Source organism: Aulonocara stuartgranti (genome assembly GCF_965226115.1).
Source record: "Aulonocara stuartgranti genome assembly, chromosome: 2".
NCBI lineage: Eukaryota > Metazoa > Chordata > Actinopteri > Cichliformes > Cichlidae > Aulonocara > Aulonocara stuartgranti.
The window spans coordinates 29857602-29871919 of record NC_138940.1 but is presented as its reverse complement, the minus strand read 5'-3'; the positions used below and the strand labels follow the sequence as shown (position 1 = coordinate 29871919).

General features: G+C 38.1%; 1 protein-coding gene across 3 annotated transcripts in view; it reads left to right on the top strand.

Moving 5' to 3' along the window:
• pdgfrb (platelet-derived growth factor receptor, beta polypeptide) overlaps positions 1-14303 on the top strand; it is a 38255-nt gene extending 23952 nt beyond the window's left edge. For all 3 annotated transcript variants that reach the window (XM_082502263.1, XM_082502262.1, XM_082502264.1), the window contains exons 7-23: positions 802-982; positions 2070-2185; positions 2370-2493; positions 2631-2842; positions 3226-3320; positions 3398-3530; positions 4556-4660; positions 5034-5144; positions 6354-6510; positions 6766-6932; positions 7261-7373; positions 7700-7822; positions 8045-8156; positions 10345-10444; positions 10541-10646; positions 11619-11908; positions 12546-14303. In XM_082502263.1, coding sequence (XP_082358389.1) covers positions 802-982; positions 2070-2185; positions 2370-2493; positions 2631-2842; positions 3226-3320; positions 3398-3530; positions 4556-4660; positions 5034-5144; positions 6354-6510; positions 6766-6932; positions 7261-7373; positions 7700-7822; positions 8045-8156; positions 10345-10444; positions 10541-10646; positions 11619-11908; positions 12546-12693 — 2393 coding nt within the window. In that variant the 3' untranslated portion in view covers positions 12694-14303. The remainder of the gene's footprint in view (positions 1-801; positions 983-2069; positions 2186-2369; positions 2494-2630; positions 2843-3225; positions 3321-3397; positions 3531-4555; positions 4661-5033; positions 5145-6353; positions 6511-6765; positions 6933-7260; positions 7374-7699; positions 7823-8044; positions 8157-10344; positions 10445-10540; positions 10647-11618; positions 11909-12545) is intronic.
• Positions 14304-14318: the final 15 nt, after the last annotated feature.

The window sequence follows — 14318 nt, the reverse complement described above, 5'->3', positions numbered from 1 at the left end:
CTGCGGAGAATTTGGGCTTCACGATCTACTGGCTCTTCAAGGAAGGGACACGCCATGTCCGACACTTCCTACTGTCAGGTTTCCGACAAAGGGGCGGAGACAGTCAGGGTTAGTTGTAGTAAACCTGCTAGGGGGCAGGTTAGCTTCACGGCGTGTGTCGTCATAGTGACTCACTCAGGCTTCAGCTGAACTCGCTTTGTGAAACCGAAAACCCAGAGTTTTCGTTAACTCAGGGTATACTTACTCAGTTTTTCCACTAAACCGGCTTCCTGAAACAGGGCCCTGAAAGTTATGTCTTTAAGAAATAGGAAAACAATCCAACAAAGACCTGAAGCAGGATCTGAGAGATGCATCTTTGCCTTTATTTGATCCATCTATTGTTCTCTGATGCCTCATCATAATGGTCTCAGTGGTAGAAGCCATTCTTTAGGAAAGCCAAATTACACACAAACTGGACTGAAAATCAGTGGCAACGGGACTTAAGCAGTGAGAGTCTACAGCCATCTGTAGAATACAGCTGATACTCTGTCATGAAACAAAAAGCGCCAACATCTAAAGAAGAACCTTGAATGTTCATTAAGTAGTCTGAGAGAACTATTCCTGAAGAATACTTGCTGTACCTCTTGGAATGTTTGCACGTGCATCAATAAGTCACTACATGTGTTTTCTATTTTCCTAGGAAAATGTAAAAAAATGAGCTTTGGCAACAGACTTTTTCACAGTACTGTAGTTAAGCTAAAGAGAAAAATAATTTACTACATTTAGTGCATTGCATATATACTTTGCTCTTTTTCTTGTTAGAAAACGGCTTTGTGGACATCAAACCGCCTCAGCAACGAAACATTTCCGTCAAGCTACAAGAGAACGTGGAGCTGAGAGTGGCGATGGAGGCGTACCCTCCCCCACAGGTTTACTGGACCAAGGATGGTGCCACCATCAAGGGAGACAAAATCATCAACACGAGACAAGAGCATGAAATAAGGTAGAACATCCAACCAGTATTTAGTTTCACGCACACCACAAAGCACCCAAACACGTCTACGGCCTTGATACATTTAAACAATTAGCACAGGACCTATGATAGGGCGACAGCCTCCACAGGTCAGTCTGCTCCTGTCAGTCATCGCCAGATAAGGGTCTCCACAGAGAGAAACACGATACCCTCTGGAGGGCTGGACGCCATCGTTCATCACACAGGAACCATAAACACCAAATGCTTGTCACAACTTACTGAGTTGTGTCTTTCAAACGGATGTCAAATAAAGCTTAAATTTGAAGGCTATGTTTTCACATTCCTGCCAACACACATTAAATATCTAAGTGAGATATCAACCACAGGGATGATGATAGGTAGCTAGAAAGAAACAACCCATGTTAACGAGTTCCATGAAGTCTCCGGCCGTAATAAATAAGAAAGAGAAACATCAAGATGTTTTTTTTCTAGTAGTTCACAAATAGAGAGAAAAAGTCACCACCTCCATGCTGACAGCTATGTACAACACATGAGACAAAACTGTCATGTCCCCTGATAATGAGGTACATCATAAACTTTATATCTTCTTTTGTGTTGTTTAAAATTTTAACCCGGGGTGCTTCTTAATATTTTCATATCTTACAAAGTCTCTTGAAGACTTTAGAAATGAGTTTGCTCTCATATCTAAAGAACAGTTCATTTAGTGTTCAGCCCCATTTCCACAAAAGCTGGAACACTGTATGAAATGTAAATGCAAACAGAATTCACTGATTTAGAAATTTTATATAACCACATTTTTTCACAACAGGACATGAAAAACATAATTAATATTTAAATTTACAATATTTTTACATAACAGTAAAATTTAAAAAATGATTTTACACATGGATCATTGCATTTTGTTTTTATTTACATTTTAAACAGTGTTGCTGCTTTTTGGTTTAAGAGTGTTGTGTCTCTTATTAAAGTAGGTCTGATTAAATTTGTAACTTTTTGCCAGTCAGCTTTGATTTCTCCAGACAAATAGTCAACATTTTCAGTACTGGAAGAAAAAGTGTATATTTTATTTTTTAAAAATGAATTTTTTGTACCTCAGGTATGTCAGTGTCCTCACCTTGGTGAGGGTGAGGACAGACCAGAAGGGCCTCTACACTGTCCTTGTTACCAATGGAGACGACTCAAAGGAAATGACCTTTGACCTGGAGGTCCAAGGTGAGCCTTTTTTTTAAGCTGAAATGTTCCCACGTGTTTTGTGTGCTGTGGGGTTTTGTGTGGTGTTTTATATTTTTTGACCGACTGTCTGAAAGTGGTGTTTGTGAATGGAAAAAAGCTGAGGACAGATTGTGTTTTTCTCCGAGTCAGCAATGATTAATGGCTGCTGCCACCCTGTGTTTAGTTCCCGCTCAGATTAAAGACCTGACCGACCACAGTCTCCCAGGGAAAAAACACTTGGTGACCTGTGTTGCAGAAGGGGTGCCAGCCCCAACCATACAATGGTACAGCTGTGGCAGCATGCTCAAGTGAGTCCCTACCACCCATTTCTCCATTGAACTGTCACAGAAGGAACACTAGGTGGCTGACCAAAACACGCTTTGCTTTCAGTGCGTCTGTATTTGACTGGAAATATTTCACCCTCCGATCTAATGTTCTTCTGCAGGTGTAGCAACCAGACAGAGGTGTGGAAGCCGCTGACACCAGAGCCAGAGGTGCTGAGCATCCATACGAACGTGAGCTACAATGAGACAAGAAAGGTCAGTCAGGTTCGCAGCCAGCTGACCTTCCAGACACCTCAGCAGGCCGCAGTTCGGTGTGAGACCAGCAATCAAGAGGGGCTCATCAGCAGGCGGGACATCAAACTGGTATTCAGCTGTAGGTGTCATGGGATTATTTATCTATATATATATATATATATATATATATATATATTAGGATAGATGAAGGATATTATAGAACATTATACTTTAAGTTTGTCATTTTTTTTATTATACAAATATAGACTATGCCACTTTACTATTAAATGGGTAAATGATAATATAGGATTAAATTAAATTGTATTTGGCTTAAACTGCACAAACACTATAGGAAAGTCTGATAAGTTTATAGAGACACAAAGCAAACTTTGTATCCTTTAGTAGACTGTATGTCTTAGACAAAACATAGCTTCATTTATACTTATAAATTAATTTCCAGCATGTGGAGATTCATGTTATTTATATTGTGTTTAATGTTCTGTGTACTCTTGCCTATTGCAGCCCTTTTCTCCCAGGTGGCAGTGTTGGCTGCTGTTTTAGCCTTAGTGGTCATTGTTATCATGTCTTTCATCATCCTCATTGCAATCTGGAGGAAGGTAAGAGAAACTCAAACATTTTTTAGTTTCCATTTTTCAATTTTCCTTTCTTCAAAAGCAATACTGTTTGTTCTCAGAAACCTCGCTATGAGATCAGATGGAAGGTGATAGAATCTGTGAGCCAGGATGGGCATGAGTATATCTACGTGGACCCCATCCACCTGCCCTATGACCTGGCCTGGGAAATGCGCCGTGACCACCTAGTGCTGGGTGAGTCCTCAGTTAAGAGAGATGATGAGCTAAGCTCAGCTAAAAAAAACTAGTCCTGATGGAAATCCTAATATCTTGCATGTGTGCAGTTTAACTTAAATCTGCTCCCGTTCATGCAAATTAGGGAAACCCAACTTAATGAAGATCAGAAATTGCAGTGTTACAAATGATGCTGAAAACAAAGGCAACAACAACATAAAAATATGAATCATATTTTTATGTTGTGAAGCATAATAACAAATTTAAATGGCATAACCAAATTAAATTAGCTTAAACTATTAAAAAATAATTTAAAAAAAAAAAAGGGAAAAAAAGAAACAGAACAGAAAATGTCTTTGTAATTTTCTCCCACTACATTAAATCTTTTTAATAGAGGTTTTCCATAAATGGTAAAATATTATGTGTGGTTAAAAAAATATGAAAAAAATTATGTGGCACAAAAAACAGTTTTAAATCTATTAAAGCATCAACACACTGAGGATTGAACAAATATTTATTATCTTAGGCATTAAAATTAGCCTAGTCAACTGAGGACACTAATTCGTTGTTAGCTGCAGCTAAATTTTCAGCTTGTCACTTTTTATTTGTCTTAATAGACACATTTGCTTCCAGACATTTTAAACTGGAGCTTTTGCCCGGTAGCTCTAGTGCTGTGGGTGGTTTGTGTTGTCTGGGCACAGTCGACACTGGAATACTAAACAAACCTTGTTAAACGTCTCTTATTAGCTCCAGTGGCACTTCATTTTTAAAGCCCTATTCACAGAGAGCTTTTAAACCTTCATGTCTAATGACTGACATGTTCATAGTCAGCTGCTCACCTACAAACAGGACACATCTCAACATCGAGAAAAACATCATATGCTCTTAATAAATACTATTTATCTGCAATAATCTTCCCTTCTTCAGAAAATAACATACATTTGCTGACACCAATATTTTAGTTAAAAATGGTCTCCCTTACTTTTGCAGGTCCAATGTGGGCCCCATTCAGACTCTGTCCTTCTGAGCTCCTCTTTGTGTTTCAGGTCGCACTCTTGGATCAGGAGCGTTTGGCAGGGTGGTCGAGGCAACTGCGTATGGTCTCACGCATTCGCAGTCCAGCACAAAGGTGGCAGTGAAAATGCTGAAATGTAAGCCCTACAATATAAAAACAAAGCAGAAAGCCATGTGCGTAATTTGTGTGAACAGTATATTGTCGAATTTCCCAGAGGAACCCACCCGAGGGATTAATAAAGTTCTAGCTTATCTTATATGAACCCCCGCATAGCTGTCAGATGTTGTGACACCAGTGCCATATTCCTTTGGGCTCATAGAGAGCAGCAGCCTGCTGAGCTTTAGTTTGCTTGCCAGCCTGATTCAAGTCATAGCTCACAGGTCATTGAGCAGTTTGGCAAAGGCACAGTGTGTCCTGCCCTCAGGGTATCTATTTCCAACTACCCTAAGTTTATGCATCTAATTTTTCCAGCTTTTTCTTCCCTTCTTTTTCCATCTTCTGACATCCAGCTACAGCCAGAAGGAGTGAAACTCAGGCCCTGATGTCAGAATTAAAGATCATGAGTCATCTGGGTCCTCACCTCAACATCGTAAACTTGCTAGGGGCTTGTACCAAACATGGTGAGCATGCATCACAATGACAAACTGTGGAAAACTGCTTTGATACACATGTCTGTCTGCTCATTTTAGCTTTGTTTAATGCAAAAGGTACCGGATAATAGTGGTGAAGATTTGTTTAAGTCAAAGGCGGGAAGTTCAGTGGCATTTGGTGCTGGATTGGCCTATATTTTTTTAACATTAAAGTCACAATACATTTACCATCAAAATAATCAGTACAAAAGGTTACAAGTAAGAAAATGTGACTAATAGAAAATGATTTTTTAAATATAGAAAAGTACAATTTATCATTTTGGAAGTTTGCTTTTCTTGCACAGAAACAAGTTTATTTCACTGGTCAAAGGAATAGAAAAGCATTCTTGGCTTTCTTACACATGATTAAAAACAAAACTAATGGAAACTGAAAGCATAATAAAATGGACAAAATTAGTCAACCAAGTAAAAATAAGGTTTTGAACCAGCCTGTTTGTTAGAAATTTGATGTAACCCATTTACCATAGCATGCTTTTTAAATGGACCTTTCTAAATGGCTCTTTATACTACCTCACCAGACTTCCTAAACCCTTGTCTAACTTCTTAAAACAGTGCTTTGATTTACCCTAAAATGGCATGCAATGCTTCTGAGTGTGACTCTACCATTCATAGCAAAAGGGTTCTCAGAATAATACCCTTGGAAATGTAAAAGTTTGCTACATCTAATAGTGAATATACTCACATCACTACTGACTACTGACTCTACTGACTCTACAACAGAAAAAAGTATCCATTATTCTACTCCCACCCCACTTTTTTTGGGTAACGATGTGAGAACTCCTGCTCTAGATTATATAATTCACATTACATTGCACTTTGGATAATGAGTTAATGAGTGTTGGCATGTCTTGCACTTTAAATAGCTGTGGAATTTCTTTAAAGAATGCTGAATGAAAGAAAACAGCCAAGTGCATTAACTGTAACACATCAGAGCTTACAAGTGGGGTTTTTTTTACATCTAGAACAGCTGCTTTTGCAAAGAGAAGCAGCAAAAGAGAGTCCCTCAGTTAAATATGCTCAAAGCATAGAGTCAGCCACACAGTGAAAAAAGTACTGTATAAAAGCTCTATATTTTTGAAAGTTATAGTTGATTTTATGAGGCATACATAATACATACAAGTATAAAGAACATATTGTATTAATATTGTTATTGTTTTACTTCTTGTTCCCTGATCACAGGCCCTTTGTACCTGGTGACTGAGTACTGTCGCTATGGCGACCTGGTGGACTACCTGCACAGGAACAAGCACACGTTCCTGCAGTACTATGCTGAGAAAAACCAGGACTACAGTTGTCTCATCTCCAGAGGAAGCACCCCTCTCAGCCAGAGGAAAGGGTGAGCGAAGCAGACTGGAGCTTTCAGAGCTGCACAAAGGGCGTTTTTGTATGATGTGGGAGGTTCTTTTTATTAAAACCTCCTCTTATGTACTTTGAAACATTAGGTAAATATACTTTATTGATTCCTAAGGGGATATTTTTCTGTTGTAAAGTTTCAGATGATGAAGGAGCATAAATAAACAAATATGCCTTTAAGGTCAGTTTAGTGCACTTTTCAGACACAATAAATATATATATATCTCCATCCCTCCAGCTATGTGTCTTTCGGAAGTGAGAGTGATGGAGGATACATGGACATGAGCAAAGATGAGCCCTCAGTCTACGTTCCCATGCAAGAGCAGATAGATTCCATCAAATATGCAGATATCCAGCCTTCTCCGTACGAGGCTCTCTACCAACACGGCTTCTACCAGGAACAAGGTTTGATTTGAGCCAGTTTACCACTGTTTTAAAATCACTTTAACCATGATGGATGATGAACTCTGCCACTATAAGCTGTACTTCTGGTTGAAAAGCACAGTGCTTTACATATAATAGACTAATGAATACTTGTTTTCTTAACTGATCAAATGCTGGAGATAATGTACAGACAAATGTGGCAACATATAAAGAGCCTGATCTCTTTTTACCCAGGCAGTCACAGGACAGCCAGAGTTCCCCCATCACAAAAGACAATGTCTTCATTCATGTTCATCACCTTCCTTTCTTTTTTCTCCTGCTGATCCTTTCACCTTGTCACTGTGTTCAGGAGTCAACAGATTAGACCTGGTGATCAGCGACTCTCCCAGTCTCACCTACGAAGATCTTTTAGGATTCAGCTACCAAGTGGCGAAGGGGATGGAGTTCCTTGCCTCTAAGAACGTATGATATTTTATAAAATACTCATCTCAACCTTCTAGATAACTGCCATTTTGTGCCCATTTAAACAAAGATGAAATTAGAAAATTAGTCTTAATTTTCCGATTATGTAGAGAAGAATTGGAAGCTTAGTTTAGCATAAAAAAATTTTGAAACAGAGAAAAGAAACTGGAGAAAGCAGGTAGCCTGACTGTGTCAAAAGAAGACAGAAGAAATAGAGATCAGCTAATCAGCATCCAAATTTGCAGCAATATGTAAAAGGAAAAATTGTGCTTATGTGGCAACCTCATGATGATTACAACAGGTATATTCGTTTTCCTCCTCCGCAGTGTGTCCATCGTGACCTGGCTGCCAGGAACGTCCTGATCTGTGAGGGCAAGCTGGTGAAGATTTGTGACTTCGGCCTGGCCAGAGACATCATGCATGACTCCAACTACATCTCTAAAGGCAACGTAAGTATAAAAAAAAACCAGTGGTTTATGGAAAAACTTATGGAAAGTTATTCTATTCTGTTCTGACAAGTTTTCACCTGTTTTGGCTTTTTATCCGCGTATAACAGAAATTTAATAGCAGCAAATAAATTCTAGCTGGACTCTTTTAGCCCTCCTGACTGTTGCATGTTTCAAATTAGGAACAGTGGTTCTTTAATAAGATGTGTTTCTTCTTTCATTCAGACGTTCCTTCCCTTGAAGTGGATGGCACCTGAAAGCATTTTCCATAATTTGTATACCACCCTAAGCGATGTGTGGTCATATGGCATTCTTCTTTGGGAGATTTTCACACTGGGTCAGTTCAGGCACACTCACATCAACACACAAAAAGCTTTTAGTCCTACTAATGAAGTGCTGTATTCATATTGTAGAAGAGAATCACCTTATTTGTAAGTGATAATATAGGACACTTTGTTCCAATGTTCCCACTAATTTTTCATGTGTCTGAGCGAACACACAAACTCCCTGAGCGATCCCTTGGACAACTGTGAGCAACAGCAGACGTGTGCACTGTGGTCATGCCAGCATCCAAGTTACATGGCTTATTATTATATTTATTATTTATTATTAAAATAATCAAATTACAGCATTTACATTTTTGTTAGACTACTTTTAATTAACTGCTTTAACCCACTTACAATGAAAATTAAAAAAAATCTTGTTCATGTCCTGTGTAGTATGTTAACACTATTGGAAGTAAAAATAACTTGAACTCCAATTTTGAAAACAAAACTTTTTTTTTCTTTTTGTACAGTGTATAATGACCAATGTTGGGCAATTAATTATATAGTTACTTCTTCAAAAAAGTAACTGAGTTATGCAAACAGAAAAGTTTTTTGCAGCTATTTACTTAAAAATGCAGCCATGGTGTTTTTTTAAATATACATTTCAAACTATTTACAGAACAATCAGCTCTTCTGCATGAAATTTGATGCCACACAAATTATTTGTGCCACTCCAAAAAATAATTTCTGTCCACTATGAGATAAAGGAGAACAACAGCCTGATACCTGCAGGCCTGACAACAGGAGCTGTATCACTCCTGTAACACCTGTAGCATTCAGTATTCGCCTCATTGTTCTGACACACAACAAAACTATTGACTACACTACACACTAACTACACAAGATTTGCGCTAAACATTGCAAATCTCTCACATCTCAAAACACCTCCGTCACTCCTAAAACTTCCCTCTTCCTAAACATCTAAATACCATGTTGCCATATCATTTTTTGATTTGTCGACATGGTACATTTTTCCACCAATAGGAAAGGGTGGGGTTTTTTGGTGTTGTTTTTGCTCACAGGCGGAGAGTGCTTTCGAGCGTTTTCCTAATAAAACGCTGTTTTTACCGTTTCTTCCTGCAGTAAATATAAACAATGATAATATTCAGGAAGAAAACCAAACATTGCAGATATTTTTATCATAACTCTGGTTTTACGTGGCCTATCGACACAATTTAAAAACTAGTATAAAGTCCACACTCTAGTATAAAGTCCAAAACTAGTATAAAGTCCACACAACGTGTACAATCATCTCCGATGATTGTACACGTTGTCATTAACGTGGCTTCACTCCACATCAGCCACGCCGCTTTGCTAGCTAAAACACAGGTGTCGGCACATAAGGACGCTGTCATAGCCTGTCAACGACGTTGATTAGCTGCGTATATACAAGTGTGAATTGCATTATAGGCTGGACTATGGGATAAGGGGGCATCGTTCTAATCCCATACGGGAGCAGCCAGTCACTTACTGACTAACACTGCAAAACAGAATTGTTAGTGTATTAATCTTAATTTCAATTCAGGTTAGAACTCTCCTGGACTCTTTACAAACTTCTCTATCCTAAAGTGTAACCAATAAAGAGACATACAATTTCCATGTGACAGTAAAGGAGAGTATAGGAGGCCATGGCAAATCTTCTGTTCTATGTCTAATTGCAAGTACGTACCAGTTTCTTTGAAGCTTCATATGAGGTCAGTCTTCCAATTAGGCACAGTCAAGCTTTGAAATCAGCATTTCCTTACTCAGAGTATTGTGAGTTTTTTGTTGTTTGTTTTTAAGCATCCTTTCACCATTTTTTTTAAAGTACCATAAAAACAAAGTTGACAGTTTGTAGGATATGCACTTGTAAGCAAGAGTGGTGAAAACATACAATCCGCTTTTGTAAGCGAGACACTTACGAAATTCTCTGTATTTCCTTGTCTAAATGTGAAATTAACTGGACTTTATGGGTCAATTTTTCTCACAGATCTGGGTCAGAATAAATACTTTACTTTACTGAAGTTGAAATAATAAGTCAGTGTTCTGCTTCTTGGAAAACCCATTAAATTCACTCAATGTCTCAGTGTCTCATAGGCTGAAACAATGTAATTCTGTGTGCAAGGTTGCATTATGTTGGATACAGATCTCAATTAGATTCCTAGCCTTTGCTTCTGATTTCTAAGTCAGCTTTTGAATGATCTCAAATGTTCTCTGCAGGAGGGACCCCCTACCCTGATTTGCCCATGAATGAATTATTCTACAGTGCTTTGAAGAGAGGCTACCGAATGGCCAAACCCACCCATGCCTCCGATGACGTGTGAGTCTCACTTTCACCGTGACATTTTCTTGCCTTTTCAACAACTTTTGAAAAGAAACACACTTATTTCCTTATTTCATGTTGCTCATGTTGCAGTTATGAGATTATGAAGAAATGCTGGGATGAAAAGTATGAGAAAAGGCCCGAGTTCTCATTTCTGGTCCACAGCGTGGGGAATATGCTGACAGACAGCTATAAAAAGGTACATAATAACACTTCCTAGTAGCTGGATGAGATATTGGCAAGCATTCAAGTACTTTACATTGGTGCAATTTCACAGTAATTTCACTTTAACCTTAAAATTGAACTGTAAAAAATTTGTAAAAAAACAAAAACAAATTGTACTTCAGTTTTATGGTTATATTTTTATGCTTCTGCTTCAGCCAAACTCAGATGGAAATCTGGTGTTTTTTAAGTTCTTTTTCAGTCACCTTATGACATTAGCAATAATAGTTACTTTTTTTTTATTCTTTAAAATAAAGCAGTTCCACACTAAACCCTAACCCCTTCTTTTATTCAGTATTTGTATTACCTCCCACCAATACAGTGATTTAAATATATTTTTAAACTCTTTTACAGTCATTTACCATTAATACATATTTTATAAGTAACACATATTACATATGTTGCAAGTGTTTTCAGAAAGTGTTGGCAATATAACCTCAAAATGAAATCACAATATTTAAAAATCTTTCTAACAATTTTGATATTTTTGACAAACAGAAAACAGAATAGAAATACTGAATGATTTATTTAGTAATATTTTATTTATTCCAGTAAGTAATAATAAGTAAATGAATGACATTTTCCATGTTTTTATTGCATTCATTATTATAATGAGCTAATGTCACCAATGCCACACTACCTACCTTGAAGTGTGAAGCAAGGTGCCAAAAGCAGGAGCATCATAGCGCAGTAGTTGCACTCCATATGACAGCTCTTCCTGTCAAATGGAGTGCAACTAGTGACTTGGAGACTATTGATGTAGCTCTCTTTTGAATATATTAAATCATCATCAGAGGTTAAAGAAATTACCCCTTCCTGAGTTTAGGTTTGTCACAGTCAATAAAAAACACAAGTAATTTCACTAAAATGCTCATCATCATTCTTCTTACAAGCTCATCAGACTGCTCCTACGCTGTTAAGGTAATCAAACTCTCTCTCCTGACAACAGAGATACAACCAAGCCAACGAAAACTTCACGAAGAGTGACCACCCGGCAGTCGCCCGCACCAAACCTCGGCTGACCTCACCCTTTCCAATCACCAACCCAGCATTTGGCACCCCATCTCCTGTCACACTCCAATCTCCACTGGATGCCTACAACCAAAACTCAAGGCCTAGACAAGACTTCAGACAAGAGGCACAGGAAGTCATACCGTCATACAACGAGTACATCATTCCCATTCCGGACCCGAAGCCAGAAGACGCTTTCACTGACGTGCCATCGGAAAGTCCTGGAAGGTACAGAGTCACTGAAAGGATGCTGCAAATGTGTGCCAAGAGCAGGGATTGAAACAAAGATGAATTTGTGTTTGCTTAACCCAAGCAGTTTTTTCATCCAAACACCCACTCATCCAGATGTTGAGCTGAAACAATAGCCGTATTATGGAGAAGTGTTTTTACTGCTTAGATAATCACACACTCAGCATTAATGAGAAAATGAATGTTTGAACCACCAAAGTTTTAGTTTTAGTCACATTTAACTTGAACATAGATTTTTTTTCCCAGTTTGGGAGTGATCCAAACCAGTGATGGAAATGTTTTTGTTTTACATTTGAAGTCTTACCTTGTAACCTTTGTCCAAGATCACTGACACAGATCACTGATTTTTTTTAGATCATATTTGGTAATAAAAACCAAATAAACATCCACCATTTAGCTGGCATATGAAAATAATATATACGGATATAATAAGACAGCTAGCACCTTGGGCTTTTATACCACCAATATATGTTTTGGTGGTTTTTATGAACCTTTTTATGAACAAGTTCATGTTGAAATACTTCATCTAGAACAACACCTCAAAAAGAGCCGTCTGTGTACGACTTTGTGATTAAATGCACTGTGTGAATTTGTGAATGGTTTTTTTCACCTTCAGCTCTGTAGTTGTGGGGGAGGAGACCGACTCCATGTCTCAGGACACTGCTGACACCCTTCCAGAGGAGGACCGGCTGGAAGAGACCAGCGAGAGAGACGCTCTGTTGGGCTCCTCCGGGACACCTGAGGTAGAAGACAGCTTCCTGTAGCCAGATGTAGGAGCCCAGAGGAAACAGATTTCCTTTCTGGGGCTGAAAAGGGAACGTGAATAAACTAAAATGTAGCATAGAGACTGAGATGGAAATCTCTGTATTTTCACTAAGCACACAGAAAGTTTCTTCTTTTGTTTTTTAACTACAAGTAGTTAACTACAAAATTGTCTTCTGTCATTCGGTTGTATTAGGAAATTTGCTACAAATTAATGCGGTACCCTCCTCACAATTTACACTTAGTTTACAACGTGTAGTGAGGCTTATGAGGCCTTATTAAATAAGTGCTTTATCTTTTAGATAACTAATCAACAACTGTTCCCCATATTCACTGTTCAAAAGTAGGCTGCATTTCCTTTTTTTAAAAAGTACGAAATCATTGACACAATATTGTGAGAAAACCTCGAATCCATTTTTCTGTGTAGAATTCGTCCACGTTGCAACAGGCTTAAGTGGCCGATTGAAGCCAACTAGACTTCTATTTAGGTTTCTGAAGACATTTCACCTCTCATCTGAAAGGCTCCTTGGAGGTAGTCCTAAGAGTTGCTCACCCACCCTGTTATCATGTGAGTTCTTAGGATCACCAGACCCAAGGCATGGGTCAAAGTGTGAGTTTCACCCATGTTTCCCTAATGACTCACATGATGAGGACCACCTACAGATGACAATCAGGCGTGAGGTTAAAGACCTGCTAGCCCACATCAGGGTTTTTAGAGCTAAAGAGGCTTTTCAGGTAAGAGGTTAAACATCCTCAAGAACCTGAAAAGAAGTTAATTTGCCTTTAAATGACAAGTTCGACAACATGACAACATTTTGTCCTAAAGCATGATCAGATGTGAAATGGCGATATATAAATGAAAACCTTACCTTGGGTACAGTCAAGAGGACTAATCGTAGTAAATACAAACAGGTTCCACATGCACTGTTTTAATGTGAGATATACTTTATTTTTTAGTTTAATATGCCACAGCGTCTGTGTTTTTATTTGTGTATTTTGAATATTATCTTGTATGTGATGTGTGTGTATGAAAACTTTTTGTCCTGTATGCTTAACTCATAGTTCTGTGCCAGATTTGCACTTTATGTAGAAAATGTGGATATTCATAACAAAAAAATAATTTCAATTATGTGAAAGTTACATCGCAGCAACTGGGGATCTAATGTTAGAGTGATTATGATATGCAGTTTCTGTGACTCTCAAGTGAAAACAATAAATACAGCATATCACTGCCTTAGCACAAGATGGCACAGATGAGTGCCTTTGTATAGACTGATTGTTGTCTCGGGCTGTTGTTGCTTGCATATGAAGGGCTGCTGCTCAAGAAATAGATAGCCATAAATATGTACACATGAAAAAAATCTAAAAAAAAAAAAAATACCTGTAGTCTTCTGTTGCTTTGGATAACACTAACTGTGTTTCAACGTAATTCACCACTTAAAGGAAGAACACGTCTTTTTATGTCCTGTAGCCTTTCTTACTCTATGTAAAATGCACAAGATCACTGTTATCACAAGCTATGGTACCAAAGCTCTTCTTAACGTTTACAAATGTATTTTTTATATGTGTCATTTTCTATGTTGTAAATGTGACAATAAAGTGTATAATCGTAGTATTGCTTGGATAA